Source organism: Octopus sinensis, linkage group LG18 (genome assembly GCF_006345805.1).
Source record: "Octopus sinensis linkage group LG18, ASM634580v1, whole genome shotgun sequence".
NCBI classification, from domain to species: Eukaryota; Metazoa; Mollusca; class Cephalopoda; order Octopoda; family Octopodidae; genus Octopus; species Octopus sinensis.
This window is the reverse complement of record NC_043014.1, coordinates 52,865,802-52,884,818: the sequence shown is the minus strand read 5'-3', so window position 1 is coordinate 52,884,818 and position 19,017 is coordinate 52,865,802. Positions and strand designations below refer to the sequence as shown.

The following is a 19,017-nucleotide window of genomic DNA, read 5'->3' as shown; positions in this document are numbered from 1 at the left end:
TGGCCTAAACTGAATTGCTGCTAACCGTTTACACAAGGACAATACCTTCAATCAGTGACCCGACCTCCCACTGATCTCTTATGAGCCACTCAACAGTTTCATCTTATAAAGCAGTGTAATGCTTGACTACAACGGAACCTTCTGACTTTCTTCCACTCATTGACCACCCTCTCTCTCTCTCTCTCTCTTCCATAAACCTGCTTAAACAGGTCTGACCAGAGCTACACAATATCTATCTTAACTTAATAATCTGATCGCTAAGGATTTTATCACAGGTTTTTGGTAAATCTTTCTCTTCATTCCCATTTCCCCCACAAACGAAACCTACCTGGTCAGTAGTGACACACACACACATCATTTTATAAAAATCCTTCACCAACTTCATACTCTTTGTAGAGGAAGTGAAATTTGGAAGGTTACTGGAATACTAAGTAAGATGGTTTGGGTTAAATTGGTCAGAATTTGCTTCTTATTATTTCTCTACACAATATTTCAAGACCTATTTTTTTTTTATCTTTATTTTACAGGGCAAATAGGGATTCCTGGTTTTTTTCCAATATGTGTACATCTCAGGAGATGTGTACAGTTACTCCAGGTCTGTATGCCATGGTTGGAGCTGCTGCAGCACTTGGAGGGGTGACAAGGATGACAGGTAAGGGAAATAAAGTTGCTTCATCAATTCTCACACACAACAAATACCATCTTCCTATTCGAGCAGAAAATAGAAACTTTAATTCTTTGTCACTGTACATTCAGAAGAAAGTGAAATTATGCTAAATACAACTAAATTGAAAACCATTTTTCCCTGGCTATATCAACAATTCTTGAAACTTTTAGGCGTGAATTTTACATACGTAGAAGCTTTTTTTTAACAAATTTTATCCTGAAAATCACCTGCGTAAATTACATAGGTGCACAAATTACATGGGTTTTTACAGTAATATGATATATTGTCTCCATGAAGCATAAATTTACTTCACTTCCACTAATAAAAAATATTTCCCACTTTGCAAGATGATTCTCTCCCTTGCAATAGAAACAACCAACCAATAACACTGGTCAACGAAATGAAACTTTTTTTAATGATCAGAGTTTCCGACTGACTTTTCTGGGTTAATTTTTGATGTTGATTACGAATCTGAAGTCTGATTTTCTCTATCAGGTCACATTTTCATGTTAATGATACCTGCTGTTTTAACTCATAGGATACGTAAAGTATGTCTATATAACGTATACTGAATACAAGATACGATAATTTCATGGCTTTTTATTGTACAAAATTTAAATTATTGTGTACAAATAAGTTAGAATACACTCAAATGCATAACAACTTAAAATCTTTGGGATTTGGACTTTCTATGGTGTTTTGTCTCAGGTTCATCCCTATATAACATCCAACAGTAGTCAGCTAACATTCCTGCATTCCAAAATCCTTGATATTGTTGTTCCATCGATGCAATATCTTGACGAATGCGTTCCCCCTTGCTCATCAGACACTACTCCAAAGTTCTCTGCAAAAAAGTCCAGATGTGAATCAAGGAAATGGTCTTTTAGTGACATCCAACAGCCCATTGCAGTATAGGAGTCTAGAAGACACTTCACTCCATTTCTGAACTCTAGAGATCTCTTGTTGCCTAGGAAATTTTCACAGAGCCATTTGAAGGATTCCCAGGCTTTAAGCTCAATCTCATCCAGTGCTGTGAGGAAGTGGTTGTCCTTCAGGAGTTGACCAGTGTAATTGAACATCTTAAGATACAACAAAAATTTGAACTGAACAACTGTAACTGTTGTTCATTAATGTATGACATTGGTTGTGACTTAACTTCTTGCTGAGACCTGTATGAAGAAAAATGTTGATAGAAACTTCATAAGAAATGGCAACACTTCAGTGTCTTCCACTTATGGCAGCTTCCCTGAGAGACACCCTTTGATACAACTGCAACGGTTATTTTCATAAATTGGAGCTGTTTTAGTCTAAAATAAATTGTTCTTAAGGCAGGATGGCATGGTCATGGCTAGAATGTCTTTAGTCATTCTGCTGTTCACTCGGAGCCAATGGTGGCTCGTAGATAAAATTAGTTGGGGTGCTGCTTCAGAAAATTTTTAGTGTTTTTTTAATATTGTGTAAAAGGAAACAAATATATAAAAAGAAAATTTATACATAAATTTGATCAGTTCATGTTTCAGCCACTGCCAGGTGCTGTTTAATTTGTTCACTGAACACAGGCACAAATTCCCCCTTGTTTTTAAAAAATCACCCCTAAATCACAAAATAAGGGGGAAAATCTGCCCTATTTTTCAAATCCTGGCAGCTACACTGAAGCTGGAAGCAGGATAACAATCTAATTCTACACTGTATCACATTCAAGACTATAAACACGTTTTTAAACACAACACATGTAGAATCAAAAGGAAACCCTACCTTTCACCAACACACCAGGGTCAACACTGCATGAAGCACAGTGCTCTCTCTCTCTCCCTAGCATGCAGCTTCCTATCTTGGACATATGAGCATGTGCACAACTGCCAAACACTGCATCACTGGAACTGTGAAGCACACAGTTCTATACAAGGATTTTTGTATTTATTTTCATGAACTCGGGAATGGCTACTGGCATTAAGCTTCAGGATTAAATAATGTCAAAGTATAGAGAAAGCATTAAAAAGGATTCATTATATTGAACGTTATTGATAATATCGAGTGGAAATAGGGGGTGCCGCAGTACCTGTACACATGCCACCACTGCTTAGAGCTAAGCAACATTGACAACAGTTCCACTCATGATATTACTTTTGTTCTGCAGTTTTGTTTATCACAGCCATGGTCATACTGGAGCACTGCCTGCTGTTAGCATTTCGTTTTATATATTTTTTCCTGTACCTTTAATTTTAAAAATTATTTGAAAAAATGTTTTTTATTAAATTCTATTTTCAGTGTCTTTGGTTGTGATAATGTTTGAGTTGACAGGTGGGCTGCAGTACATCGTACCTATGATGCTTGCTGTAATGACAAGTAAATGGGTCGGAGATGCTCTTGGCAAGGAAGGAATGTATCCTTTTTCTCAAGTCTGAAATTAAGAGTTTTATGTGTTTAATTTTTCCATTTAGTTGCAGGAAGATGAAGGGTGAAGATGGGTCTTGTGGGAATCACCTCACACTGTTGAGATCAATTCAGTATTTATTTTGAATTGTGGTTGTGAGGGAAGCCTCTGAAGGTTGGCCATATTGTTTTACTGCATAGATTTGTTGCATTGGGGAGTGCAGAACCGAAGAGTGGAGATGTCAAGAAGGGGCACGGACAGGTGTATTGGGCAGCTTACAAGAGTAGGATGGGGGTCGGGGGTTATGCATGGCTTGTGTGTTCACATGTATCTGTGTATGTTATCGATCGTGTTGTGAGAGTTTCTCATTCCTTCTTTAAATGTTCTTTATGCACAAAAGTATGCATATCTCACTCTAGTATGAGATTGCACCAGCATGGCCATGTGGATAGGGCATATACAAACTATTGGAATGAAATGTCTGTCAAAAGACCAGCGAGTCACATGGACTGAAGTGAGACATTACTGCAGTGTTTGGGATCAGCTCTTTAAATGACTTTCAGGGCCCAAAAGTTATTTCAAGATACCAGACTAGGAAAGAGTAATCATAGGCACAGCAAGGGGTCGGACTCTGTAAGGAGCAGACAGCCACCATGTATGGATGTGTGTGTGCATGTGTGCGCACTGACGTTTACTGATCTGATCCATGCAAGCATGGAAAAGTAGATGTTAAAACGAAGATGATAATATTTACACACGATGTGTGGCTAAGAAGTTCATTCCCCAGTGTCATATGATTTTGGGTTCATTCTCACTGGGTAGCACCTTAGTTAAGTGCCTGCTGCTACAGCCCCAGATTGATCAAAACCTCGTGAGAGCATTTGGGGATGGAAATTGAAAAAAAGGCTATCATATATATATATATATATATATATACATATATACATACACACACATATATACATACATAAACAGGGGTTGAACAAAATAATGGAAACACCTTAAAATTTCAAATAAATTAATTTTAATACTGGGTAGGACCACTTTTGGCCATAATTACAGCTTGATTTCTTCAAGGTATGGACTCGTATCATAAATGTTCAGTAATATTGAGATCTGGGGTCTGTGGTGGCCAGATAAGATGTTCAACTTCACTAGAATGTTCCTCGTGCAATTAAGTAACGACTTTAGCTGTGTGAATTGGTGCATTATCATCCTGAAAGATTGCATTTCCCTCCGGAAACAGTTCCGCAACCATAGGATGAATTTGATCAGATAAAATGCTTAAATAGTATTGACTATTAATTCTCTGCCATCAAGGGAAACCATTGGGCCAGCGGATTTCCAAGATATAGCCTCCCCCCCGCCTCATCACAGATCCTCCTCCATGTTTAACAGTTGGAAGAAGGCAGTCTGTGTTAAATGCTTATTTTGGCTGTCTCCACACATATACTCGGCCGGTAGTCGGAAATAAGGTAAAGGATGACTCGTCCAAGAAAATAACATTCTTCTACTGCTCTAGGGACCAATTCTGTAAGTTTTTACTCCACTCTAAACACTTTGCAACGTTTGTTTTTGAAAGTAGTGGTTTTCTGATTGCAGCCCTTCCATGAAATCTGGCTTCTCCTGGCAAAGAGCTTTTGTGGAAACTGGGTTCTCGAGGTGGTCATTAAGCTCTGCAGTTATTTTGGGGGCTGTACTTTTGTGATCCTTTCTAACAATTCGCATAAGAGTCTGACGGTCCCTATCTGAAAGTTTTGATTTTCTTCCGAAGTTTTGTTTTGTTGAGGAGGTTTTTCCCTCTTTCTCAAAGGCTGTCATTACTTTCGAGACAGTACTTCGGGATACACCAAACATTTCAGCTGTTTTCGTTATGCTAGCACCTGCCATACGAGCACCAACAATTTGACAACTTTGAAAGTCTGATAGATCTGTCATTTTAATGAACTTGAATTATCTTTTTCTGATGATATCTGAAAAGAAACAGCAATTTTAGCAAAACATATTAAGCAACACTAATAATAAATCAAAAACATAAAAATAAACAAGCTTTTGACGGTTTTATAGATATTTCAAAATTATGATGCTATGATGTTAGGTGTTTCCATTATTTTGTCCACCCACTGTATACTTCTTACTTTCTTTTACTTGTTTCAGTCATTTGACTGTGGCCATGCTGGAGCACCGACTTTAGTTGAGCATATCAACCCCAGAACTTATTCTTTGTAAGCCTAGTACTTATTCTATCAGTCTCTTTTGCCAAACCACTAAGTTACGGGGACGTAAACACACCAGCATCGGTTGTCAAGCGATGTTGGGGAGACAAACATTGACACACAAACATATACACACACACATACATACATATATTTATATATACATACGACAGGCTTCTTTCAGTTTCTGTCTACCAAATTCACTCACAAGGCTTTGGTCGGCCCGAGGCTATAGTAGAAGACACTTTGCCGAAGGTGCCACGCAGTGGGATTGAACCTGGAACCATGTGGTTGGTAAGGAAGCTACTTACCACACAGCCACTCCACTCCGACGTATGTATATATATATATATATATATATATATATATCACTCGAAAAGAAACTCCAACCTTGTCCAACCTTCACATTTCATTCACAATCCTGAAAGGAAACTCTCTAAAGAATGGAGCTGTGCAGTATGAAATCACTAAAGTCTGGTCAGAGAGGGACCAATGGTTTCACATCCATGAAGCCACAGCCTTGTGGACAGCTCATAAGACAAATTGAACTCATCAGCTCTTGGAGGTACAGAAACGCTGTCAATTTGTCATCAGAGAAAAAAAAAACGTTAGTGGACATAGGTTGTCTCCCCTTGACCAGCGATTCATTGGATGTGGTGGAGAGTGGAATTCGTCTTTGTCTAATTTGATGAGTTGGCCACAAGGCTGGTCACTCTATGACTAGACTTTAACTTTACTGATTTAATACTCACACACAGGCGTAAATATTGGGCTTTATATGTGTGTGTGTGTGTTTGTAACTCCTTTGTCTTGACATCATGTGATAGTTGCAAATGGCCATCACCACCATAAAAACTATGATTTGGAAACATTTATAGTTATATGTCTACACAAACACACAGACTAGGGAGCAGCCCCAGACTCACCTCTGTTTATTGTCTAAAATATGCGTGTGTAATTATATATAATCATCATTATTTCCCATCCATTTTCCATGCTGACATCGGCAGGTTGGTTCCACAGAAAGAGGCAAATCAGAAGACACCAGCAAACTCTGTCCTCTGCTTTGACCTGGGTTTTCTGGTTGGATGACCTTCCTAATGCCAACTGTTTTCCAGTGTGTGGACTGGGTGCTGAGGTCAGCAGGGAATTTGCAGGACAAAGAGGCCATCTACTGGAGTGTGGGGTGAGTATTGAGAGGCAGAAAGGTGTCTTCCATTAGAAGACAGACATGGTTTCCTCAGAGAGAGCAAGAGGAAAGATGATGTAAGCAAGTGTCGGGTGCAGGGGTCATACACCCAAGCTGCAGGGTGAGGCATATAGTAGGGGGAACCAGGAATTTTGAAAGGTGAGTGGAAACTAGAGATGGGGGGGGATTTAACAGGGACATAGTGTGTGCAGGTAGATAAGTAGGTGGATAGGTGATGGGGAATGAAAGAGAGGGAGGGGGGAAAAAGTAGTGGTGGGTTGTGGGAGATGGAATGGGTCGGGTATATGGCTTCTACTTTGCTGGGTGGGTCTTCTGAAGCGCAGCATATCTTCAGTTGTCTCAAACCATTGAATTATGAAACTCCTTGACATTACTCCTTAGCTATGATGCCCATATACGACTGAATGGTTACCCTTATTTAGACAGCAAGGAAGAATTCACCCACACAACAATGGCAGCAGATGTGATGCGGCCTCGGTAAGTACTTAAAAAAATGCAGCAGCCCTCAATCACCAATAAAACATTTCTGTTTGCTAAAGTCGTTAAGCTGCAAATTGCTGATGTATCTAATGAGAGAAGTTTGAGTGAATATCACTGGAATTTGTCAAATTTCTGTGAAAGAATGTTTTTTTCTTTTTTTTTTTTCTTTAGGTGGTGTGGTTTCTCATCTGAACCATTTCCTCATCCAATAAATATTTCTGGTTTCATTTTTGCCATTAATATACCTATATAAACAGAATTTGAGACTCTCCCCCCCTCTTTCTCCTTGCTCTGTTTCTGTCTTCCTCTTTCTCTCAAACATTCCCCCATCCCTATTTGTTCCTACATTACAGAATCTTATTCTATAGTAAAGGTGATATCTTTAATCAAGATGGTATTTGGACCTCACTATTTTAGTCACTAACACAGATGCTGTAATTCACTCATAATAATTGGTGCTAATTCTCAACTAAGAATTCCTGTTTTCCTAAACTTACTGTTGAGGTTTTTGCTTGCTCTGATAGCAAACCTTTGCATGCCTTGTCACTCCTGCTTCATATAAAAACCATTTTCTCTGTGTGGAGATGGGTGACAGTTACTCAATTTTACATACAGTGTTTTCTTACCCTGTGGTCTAGGTTGTACATTCATCTAGTTTACAGTTTGGAATCAAAAATATGATTGAAGGTTAAATTTCTTTGCATGGAGACATGATAAAAAGATTTCTTTCTTATTCAAGATTACAACCATGTTCAGTCAAATTCTGGAGTTCTTCTGTCAGACATAAACAACAGTGTCCACAGAAGCCGTTCTCTGCTACGTTCCAGGCGGCAGCTCTTGATTTTATCACTTTGATCTATGGTTGCTGCCACTCCACTATTTTTTTTTGTTAAGAAATCAGATATATTTTGAAAGGAATTTTAATTTTCACTTATTTTTGAACTTAAGGAATCTTAGCCTTAAAGATGTTTTGAGTTAACCTATCAGGTTCGATGTTTTTACTGTACAGTCTTCCAATTCTACATCTTCTGTTTATGCTATTATTTTGACAGACATTTCCTATTCAAAGACCCCATTGAGCTGTCTCTGAAATTGTATTTGGTTTTGGTTGGTTGTTCCATGTTTATAGACTTTTGGCTTTAGAGATTCGTAATTCTGTGTCACCCACACAGCTTCTGTTGATAATTAGGAAGACTTTTGTTGTAGATCTTCTGACACCCGCATAAAGTAAGAAAGTGCAGAGTGATTAAAATGAGCAAAGACCATGCTGGTTAGTTTTGTGGCTATTTTCAAACTCTTTTGGGAACTAAACCAGAAAATATTTCCATTTAATGCTGGGCCTTGCTTTTATTTACTTTCAACATTTCGGTTATGAATTAAAACCACACATCTAGCAATGGGTCTGTTAGGGCAGTTTTGTTGAATATTTTCTATTTGATCATTGGTTAAATATGAACCAACTAACATTTCCTGTGATGTGCTGTATAATCATGGGTGTGTGTGTGTGTGTTCTCCATTGACCTGACCATAAAGTTGGTATTTGTTGATGTTTAGGTTGAGTTTTGGAAATTTCCTATGTTCAAGTTACAAGAATGAAGATAAGTTTCTATGTTAACTTAATACATTCTTCATCATAATCGTACATTCTTCTGCACATATTTCTTTAAGGAAAATATGTTCTGTAAAAGTATTTCTTCAGTCAGATTACATCAACTCACCAGAGATTGTATAACAAACAAGCAAAAATTCCTGCCTTAAATCACTTGACAGAAACATTGTACAGAATCCAACAGGTGTAGGGATCAAAAAATTTCATTAAATACCTTAAAAGGTGAAAGTTTCTTATCATCATGTAGGTGTGTCTGTTGTAATGGATGAAGACAAATCTAAAATATCAGATGTCAAAACTAATAATGATCTGTTATTTTTATTTGACCACACCTAGGTAATTAAAACATTGACTTTCACATAAGCTGTGGTAAATATAGTTGAACATACATAGAACTGATGGAAATTAAGACAGAATAAGCTTCATCAATCCATGTTTGATGGTGCAATCTGATAGGAAGAGATTTCTGAGAAGTTAGAGTTTAGGGCAGCCCATAGGCTGGAAATTTTGATATGGAATTTGCTTAGTTAATGCTTTGCTGATGTCTTGAGCAACAACATTGCATTCATGGAACTTGTTTCAGTCATTGGACTGTGGCCATGCTGGGGCATCTCCTCTAAGAGTTTTATTGAACAAATCAACCCCATTACTTTAAGTCTGGCATTTATTCTATCAGTCTATTTTGCTGAACTTCTATCTGACCCATGCAAGTATGGAAGAGCAAATGTTAAAGAAAGGATTTTAAAAAATGATTTAATTAGGAAAAGAGGGCTTGAATTTTGAGATAATAATACAAGGAATGTGTCGTTAGTGAAGTGAGAGTTGGTAACAAGTTCACTGTGGAATTTAGAGTATCCTCAAGAGTTTATCGAGACTTGGTTCTTAGCTCACCTCTTATCGTTGTTCTCCAAGCCATAATCAGAAAGTCTCAGACCAACTTCCATGGAAATTTCTGTGTACGGATGAGCTGAGTTTTATAACTGAAAATGTGGAAGGTTTAGAAAAGCAATTCCAAATGTGGAAAGAAGGGTCAGGACAGCAAAGGGCCCTCAGGGTTAACTGAGCAACAAAGTAAAAATTTTAATTTCTAGTGAGAAAGACAGAATCAAGGAAATGGCCCTGTTTGATGTGCTGAAAGACTAGAAAAGAATTCTATTTGGTGTCCATGTACCCAATTTAAAATAGAAATGTGCAAGAGATGCAGTGGGATGCATGTGAGAGGCAGATTGGCAGAATAGAAACGAGCAAAAGTTGTTAGCAATAAAAGCACCACTGAAAACTCCAAAGAAGCAGTTGACAATTTCTGTTACAAAGCTGACTTCACCCTTCTGATGTCATATTCCTCCTGGAATACACTTTGTTTGTCTGAATTAATTTTGAAAATAATTAAGAGCTTGGTAAAATTTCATCCATTAGTAATCTGGTGAGTGGAACATGAAATGTTAATGAATGGTTTTAATTAAGTTTAATTTGAAACAGGAAATCCGAATCACAGAACTGTCAGTCGCAGGTATTTTGGTATCAAAGGAGTTAATTAGCTGTGGGGAGGAGTGGGGCACTCCATAAACAGAGCTATGAGAATAAGGACAAGGTGGATAAAGTTTAAGGGGCTATTACGTAGACCAGCAACACTTGAATTCTGTTTGAGAGAGGAGGAAAGGTAGATTGTATGAAGTGTGATGATGCCTGATGTAGAGGCAGGAAAGAAATGAGGAGAAGCTTCAATACACTGAATGTGTAATGTTAATGTGCATGGAGGAGATTGAGGTGAGTTGAAAGAAAGAGTAGATGTAAAAGGAATCGGATTTAGAACAGGTGTGTAGTGATTATGGATGATTACAGGTAGCAAAGTGTCAGGAGATCTAAATAGAAAGAAGATACAGCAGAGAAAGACTGGGCAAGTCATAAGCAGGGAGAAAGGTGAAAACTGATTTCATTGTGTTGAACCATATAAAAAAGACAACAAAGAATCCTACAATGCCAAGAGACAGGAACCATCTAACCCATGCAACCATAGGAAAATGGACGTAAGAAATTATGTGTGTGGATGTCTATGACTACACTGGTATGTATTTAGTTGTTTATATTGCATCCTTTTATATCCTGTAACTTAGTCGTTTGACAAATAGGGAAGAATGCAAATAAGAACTGGTCTGAAATAAGTACCGAGGTTGATATGGTTAACTGGCAGTACCCAAGTATGGCTGCAGTCCAATGAGTGAAACCAGTAAAAGAATGCCTGTGTGTTTGCAAAGTATGTATTTGTGTGTTTTTGAGTCTGTTTGGGTGGCCATTGGTGGAGAGGGTTTTACGGGTCCGAATGCAAGTCATACCTCAACTGCTTTTAGATTTCCTCTGTTATGACTCACAGAGGAAATGCTGGGTCTGTTCTTTAACATGCCAGTCCCCGTCTTGCTCAGTAGTTGTGAGACTTGAACAGTGTCTGGGACCCTTAGGGGTCATCTGAATGGTTTTGGGTCTAGGATTGTCAAATGGGATTTCATATCCAACCAACCATACTCAAAAACTGGGATGCTGTTTGTTATGATTCAGGTAAATCAGCTAAGATTGTTTGGTTGTGTTGCTTGCTTTTCCTCTTTGGATCCTGCATAATCATGTTCTTTTCTCTGAGGGTCCAGCTGGGTGAGGGCTTGCATTGGTCAGCCATGGGGTTATGACAGATGAAGAAGATGGGGACTGGCTGGGATGCTGCTCAGACGCTTGCCTCAGACAACCTGAGCAACAAATACTGAGAAATGGCAGATACAGTAACAGGCAGCCATGGTGCATGCCCCTCCATACTTGGATCGTCACCTGTAAATGCTTGGATGTCTGCTTCTCTTATTATTATTCCGGCTATTTTAAAGCAAGTTTTAGCAGAGACATGCATTTCAACATGAACAGGTACATGCATGTAACAACTCCTGTTTACAGGTGCCAAACATACAGACATCTTTCATCCATAGATACACACACACACACACACCATGAAATCCTTAAATGCATACCTGTACATTAACACACCAACATTGCCCTTTGTCCTATTCAGGTTAATGAGCTTTCAACTCAGTTTTTTATGCAACATTTTCCCTGCTCCCACCGTCACATCCTGGATGTTTTGTTGGATCAAAATTAGGGAGAGGATCCGTGTCAGCTTGTGAATATGTATGACATCTAAAACCATTAGTGGAACATGGTACCATGCTAATACCAAATCATTCTTGATTGCAAGTAATAGGGTGATACACACACACACAGTAGGCTTCTTTTAGTTTCCTGCTACCAAATCCACTCACAAGGCTTTGGTCAACCCAGGGCTATAGAAAATGCTTACCCAAAATACTGTGTGGTTGAGGAGCAAGCTTCTTACACACACACACACACACACACACACACACACGTCATGGATGAATTTTGTTAAAAGCTAAAAGCCTGATTGCAAAGAAGCAATAAAGACCGAAAGAGCTGTGAACATTTGAACAAAATAATACTTGGTAATAATGTTGATAATGATTACCTCATCATCATCATCATCATCACCAGCAACAACAACAACTACAGTAATGAGCATGTGTGGGAGCCTCTACACATTCACCCAACCATCCAGAAATAACATTCAACTCTCCCTCAAACCAAATCCTACCATCTTGTGTATGAACTGATGTAGACAAGATGGTCACAGCTGGAAAGTCATTCATCATGGGTCTGTTCAGTCAGGGTTCACTTGGAACTAAACAGCGACTGACACCACCACCACCACCACCACCATCACCACCACCACCACCACCACCACCAACACCACAACCACCACCACCACCACCACTTCATGTTTATCCATTTTAACAGTTTGTTTGTTTTTTTATTTTTATTTTTTTTTTGTTTTTGTTTTTGCCTCCCAAGGTACTGGCGATATGGACTGGGCGTGTAAGTGTTCTCTTTTCCAATACTACTGAGTCTCGCTCTCATCTCTCAACCTCTCTCTTAACCCCACCCCCCAGTGCTGCCTTTGTAGAATGCTTCACCATTTATTTATTTATGTGTGTGTCTCTTGCTCTCTCTCTCTCTCTCTCTCTCTCTCTCTCTCTCTCTCTCTATATATATATATATATATATATATATATATATATATATATATATGCTTATATCATAAAAAAAACGACTCCTTGGTTGCTTGAACTTTTCTTGTTGCTCTAAAACTTCTGTGTCTTTTTTTTTATTTGTTTTTGTTTTTATGGGTTTGTTTGGTAGTTTGGTCATTTTCCTCATAATTGCTATTAAGTCTTTTTGGTGTTGCTGTTGGTCTTGTTGTAGTTGTTCACTGTTGTTTTAAACTATATTAGTTTGCTGTCTCTTTTATTGGACTGTTAACTTCTGATTAAAGTCACTCATGCACTCATTTGAAAAGAAAGCCATTATTATTACTGTTATTATTATTAATATTTTTTCACCTGCCTCTGTCATTACTCATTCATGTCTGATCTGTGTGTGTGTGTGTGTGTGTGTGTGTGTGCATACATAAGCATACCTGTTTATATATATATATATATATATATATATGCATATATATTATTGTTATCATTTTAATACCAACTTTTCTATGTTTGTGTGGGTCAGAAGGAATTTATTATGACAGATTTTCCATGGCTGGATGCCCTTGCTGTCACAAACCTTCACTTGGTTCCAAGTAAGCTGCTATTCCCCCATCTCCATGGCCAGACATGTTCTTGCACAGCAATGGAAATGAACAACAGTGCTGGAATGGAAGTGACAGTCGTTTTGCAACTATTAGACAATATCAAGGCAAGGAGACACATGCTTACAAGTATGTGTGTGTATGCATATATGGTTCTGTGTGTGTGCTCGTGCACACATATATATAGTAAGTCTGTTTTGGGTAAATCCCAATGTGTTTTTTTATTCAGTATTTATTACAGTTCAGATACTGACACACCAGTTTCAAACCACTTTACATATAAATGATTTTGTGTAATATAATCCACGATGTCTGTATACATTCAGCCATGGTTGAATCGGCTGGAGTGGAACCTCTTCCAAAGAGCAGCACAGGCTGCTACTTCTAGACATGGTGATTAGTAATAGCAACAGGTTGGTTCTGGTGCAATGAGGTGCCACTCCAACCTCTTTAACCGAAGGAATTCATGCAGGTTGTGTGATTTTATACACAATGCAGTTTGAAACGGGTGTAAAGACAAACTTGTGCCACATTGGTTGCATTCTTGGACATACACGGATACACATCAGTACAAGCTATCCGTAGCTTTCGCATCAATGGTAGTGAAGATGGTGCTGTTGTCGATGAAGATGGTCAGAGGTCTGTTGGCATCAAACTGTACCCCGCTTCATCTGTCAAAAGCCTGCTGCACGATGGAGTCAGTAACATTGAACAAAAGAGGGCAAAGCACATCTTGTTGAAGCTTGTCTTGATGGCGAATGCCTCAAAGAGATTGTCTCTGATCTGGACCAGGCTGGTTGAACCAACAGAAACTAAACATAGGAGCACAATTGATCTTGTGAAGCATTTAAAGGCGGTGCTCCAGCATGGCCGCAGTCAAATGACTGAAACAGGTAAAAGAGTAAAAGAGTAACCTTTATAGGGTGATCCCAGTTGACAAAGAATATAAAGATCTTCCCAGTGATGGAGAAGAAGCTAATACCCCAGTAGTTTTTGCATTCTCTGCTATTACCTTACAATGGGAATGATGATGGCTTTCTTCCATACGGACCAAGCTCCATCTTTTTTGTATGCTGGTTCTGTCTGTCTTCCTCTACAGCACTGAGATCTGGACCATCCTCAAACAGGACCTGAACAAGATCAAAGTGTTCCAAATGCAGTGTCTTTGTCAAATCGTTGGTGTCTCTGTATGTGACTGAATCTCAAGCAAAAGCATGTGAGAACAATGCCAGCAGCAGCCTTGGACCATTGTAGACCAAGTCCAGCAGCACTGGCTCCGGTGGTTTGGCTACATCTACAGGATGACCACTGAAAGACTAGCACACCAACTTTTGCAGTGGCAACAGTCCTTGCACTGGAGGATCCAGTGCAGCACACCAAAGGAGACATGGGTTTTTGTCAAATTGAGGAAGGCCTGAAGTCAAAGTGCCTCAGTCTTAAGCATGCTAAGGCCAGCACCATGGATTGGAAAACGTGGATTGATATCCTCACTGTAGCCCATCGTCCAGCAGCATGTTGGTTGAGAGGACAACGCCCCCCCCCCTTCCAGTTGCCAGCTAAAGAATAAAGAACAATTAGAACAAAGTATGTATGAATAAATATATATACATGTGTGTGTTATATATTGCAACCTACTGCATTATACACCATAAAACAGTGCTAGGTAAGAAAATAGTAACAAAAACCACTTCCATACTTTATAGAATATTGCATGTTCCATTGCTTCTGGGAGTCATTCTAGTAATCTACCCTTGCACCCCAAGTCTGCTCTTAACATACAACTTGCATAGATCCCAGAAGTGAATTTAATAACAGAGCTTTAATGTTCTGTCGTATTCTGGTGTCAACATAAGCTGTCCACTATAATAAGGAACAGGGCAGTTGCTAACACTACTCCACATCCTGAAAATAAGGTTGAGATAGCTTGGAAGGGTTGATCAAAGTGAATTTGGGAACTTTATTATTCCAAATGAACAATAAAGTTTAGACATGCAGGTATTTAAAAAAATTGAGATAAAATTGGGCCACAACCTTGTTGGTCAGTTTATCATCTTCAAAGAAAAGTTATTTCTTAAGCACACAAACATACTTATGCCTCCTCCTCCTCCTACTACTACTACTACTACTACACACGCATAAATGAGTGTGTGTGTGTGTTTCCTTTTGTTGACATCATGCAATGGTATTTGGGTGTCATTTGTTGCCAAGTTGTCTGACCCTAGGGAAACAGGTGAGGCTTGGTGACAGGAAGAGCATCCCCTTGTGAAGGTGCATGGCCTAAAGGTCAGAGTGTTGGGTTTATTGTCCTATAGTTGCAGGTACAATTACTGGACAGAGCAGGGCATTGTGGCCTTGAGCAAGACGTTTCCCTTTCATGTTGCCACAGCCTATTCAGCTGTAAACAAGTATCAACCCAGGGCTGGTGCAGCTCCCTCCCTCTGCTTATCTCATCCTTAATCTTTCACTGGGTCAGAAGTATTTCTGCATTGCTCATGGCTACATGGCCACCCATAACAGTTAAAGAAAGCATGCTACACATGCTTCCAAGTCACACTGATTCACAGGTCATGGCTAAGATTCGACATATTTGACAGGGTCCCACATTGTTCCCATTAACCAAATTCCTGGCTAACCCTAACCTGAAGCTGTAATGAGAAACTCCTAATGTGCTGCATGGAGGGTTTGAAACTGGGGCCATGCAAAATTAACAAGAACATCTTAATCACATGACTGTTCATCTGATGAATTGACGTTTGTTGCATTTCTTTGAGCACATCAGCATCAGCATCCTTGTTTAACAGCCATGTTCCATGCTGACCGAGATTAAATGGTTTGACAGGATCCGATGAGTCTAAGGACTGTTGCCATATCTGCTTTTGGATGATTTCTATGGTTGGGCACACTTCCTAATACTTACCATTCTGCAGAGTGTGTTGGATGCTTTCTTTTTTGTGCCTGCAGCACGAGTGAGGTCAGCAAATCGTTTGCAAGACTACAAACCACGAGGGAGATGGCTTTTTAAGCTAAGATGAAGGATTGCAGTATGAGCAGAATGATGGAAAGCTGCAGAGGAGGCCCCATGGCTGTTTACATTAGAGAGAGGGAGAGCATGACTGTGATTGAGGTGGAACTGAAAACAGACCAATACAAGGGTGATGAGGTATCAGGATGGACCTTTCAAGTAGGAGTGGGGTCAACAGAACAGAAAGTGTGGCAGGGTAGAGGTGGAGATTTAACTCTGATCTGTCTCCCTGACTTTATAACAAACATTTTGTCTTCATCTCATAATATTCGAAGCATCAAGAATTGTTTTGAATAAGCATTATAGGGTTAAGTCTACCAAAGAATATCTTTCTTGTAAGAGCAGTTGTTTTGTCTTTGCTATTGAGTTTTCATTTCTTGATGCATGGTAAACTGTTTGGCTCTGTGTCTCATCTATTTTTAGAAGTCCATGTGTCTTTAGAAACATTTTATTTTTAGAATTAGCGTTGCATGGTTAGGAAACTGGTTTATGAGATCTGTGTGTGTCTTTCTTTTTATTATCCAAGATGTTTTTTTTATTCAACTTGACTTTGTTGCTCTCTCTCTCACCATCTTCATTTTCACTCACACACATGCAAACGCTCACGTGTTCAGTCAATTGTCTGTAAAAGACTTCGTTTCATGCTCTGCTGACCACATAAAATGTGCAGCTGCTATATATTGTGTTGCTAATGTGGTGATGTTTCTGTTGCCTGATGTGTAGTAGTTCTTGATAATCACTGCCAATGTAATGTGTGACACAAAAGTCTGAAGACCGTCATTTGCTGCCGGGTTCACAAGACTGCTTTTTGCCAAGTTTCTGCCTTTGTTTCATTTCGTTTTGACAAGAATGGAAAATTTTTGTAAAATAACTTTTATCTGGGATTTGGAGCATAAATTAATATGAAAATTTGATGGAATGTTTTAAATTTAGATTACTTGAAAACGGACAGGTTGTATCAGAGAACTAGAGATTTGATAGGAATCCCATGCCTGTAACTGAGCAGTTTGATGAAGGAGTCCAATAAAATAAGTACTAACCTTGCATGACAGTGCTCCAGCATGGCAGCAGACCAATGGCAGAAACAAGTAAAAGGATTAAATCCAATATTTCAAAATTGAAGAGGAAAAGCAAGAACCGTTTAGTATTTTCCTTTTTTTGGCAAAAGTCAAGACTTGAGACGATTCTGTGATGGAAGACTCTTGAAGAATCCTTTGTTTTGTTGGATTAATTGACAGAATGATAGGTGTGTTGTAAGATCACGCTGCATTAATGTCTTTTATCTTTTACTGTGGCCATTCTGGGGCACTGCCTTGAAGACTTTTAGTCTAACTGATTGACACAGTACTTATACTATTAATCTCTTGTTGGACTGCTAAGTTGATAGGATGTAAACAAACCCACACAGCTTAGTAAAGCCAGTTATCAAGAGGTGGCAGGGGGACGATAAACACACACACACACGCATGCGTGCGTGTGCACACCACCCACACACACGCAAAGAGCAGAATATCTGTCTTCATAAGGTCCCTGTGAAATCCTGCTGATTGCAGTGAAATTGACTTCTGGAAGCACTGCATAGGTATATATTGTAGACTATATTTCCATGTATGTATATAATATGTTTTTGTGTATATGCTCTGCTGGATGTGTAATGTGAATGTAGATGTTCAAGAGAGTGCCGTTTGATTTGGGAGAGAGAGGTGTGCTGTGTGCAAGAGGGGAGACTGTGCTGGGTTTGGTCATGTGATGCAGATGGATGCTGACAGCTCCATAAAGAAGTGCTGGTCTGGAACATGTGAGAGAGAGAGAGACCCTGGAAGGCATGGGGCAGAATACGGAAAGATGAATTCAGAACCCCTTTCAGATGAGATGACAAAGGACCGAGATACTTGCTGTACTAAAGGAAACCAGTCTTCCACAACAGAAGTGTTAAGGTCACTCCCACTGGTGAAGAGGGTGTCCTAAAAGAGCCCTGTGCCAGTGCCACATAAAAACTCACATGCTGGCCCCATGTTAAAGGCACACAGCACACATTGTTAAGTAGTTGGCATTAGAAAGAGTCTCCAGCTGTAGAAACGAAACCAAATCAAAGTGGGACCTTTGCCAGCTCTGGTCAAACCATCGACCTATACCTTAATATACACTCAGCAATGAACGTGCACTCAAGGTTTCCTACCGAAACCTTAATTTCAAATACAACTTGTATATCTGTGTATAAGTTTGCTTTCTATCCAGTAGGGTTGTGTCGTTCAAAAGTTAAAATAATGCAAACCACATTGTGACTAACAATGTTTAATAACATCCGATAGTCTGGCCAATACTGTGCTATGTATACACACATGCAACAGTCTTTCAGTTTCCATCTACCAAATGTACTCAAAAGACTTGGCTCAACCCAGCATATGGCACAGTGGCACTGAGCCCAGACCTATAGGATTGGGAGGTGAACTTCTTCACCACACAGCTGTAGCTGGATCACATTTACATCCATACATTACATATATACTGGCCAGAGGTTTTTGACATGTTAGTCACTGCTACATATACTAAATCACAATTTCCAATAGAGTATGTCTAATTTATTTATAATCTATTCATTAAAATAAGGCAGTCAAATTATATTTAAAAACATCTTTTTTCTTTGAATTTTAATATGCATTATTATTTAATAAAAAGCAAACATACTGTTCTTAAATCTGGTTTTTACTAAAATCAAATTCATACAATCAGAAGAAAAGACCTA

At 39.0% G+C, this 19,017-nt stretch overlaps 1 protein-coding gene across 5 annotated transcripts in view; it reads left to right on the top strand.

Annotated features, from left to right (window-relative positions):
* Positions 1 to 19,017, top strand: part of LOC115221334 (H(+)/Cl(-) exchange transporter 5) — a 180,178-nt gene that overhangs the window by 146,887 nt on the left and 14,274 nt on the right. For 4 of the 5 annotated variants that reach the window (XM_036511056.1, XM_029791505.2, XM_036511057.1 and 1 more), the window contains 4 exons: positions 528 to 652; positions 2,936 to 3,050; positions 6,849 to 6,944; positions 12,457 to 12,480. In XM_036511056.1, coding sequence (XP_036366949.1) covers positions 528 to 652; positions 2,936 to 3,050; positions 6,849 to 6,944; positions 12,457 to 12,480 — 360 coding nt within the window. The remainder of the gene's footprint in view (positions 1 to 527; positions 653 to 2,935; positions 3,051 to 6,848; positions 6,945 to 12,456; positions 12,481 to 19,017) is intronic. The other variant, XM_029791506.2, reaches the window with a different exon arrangement.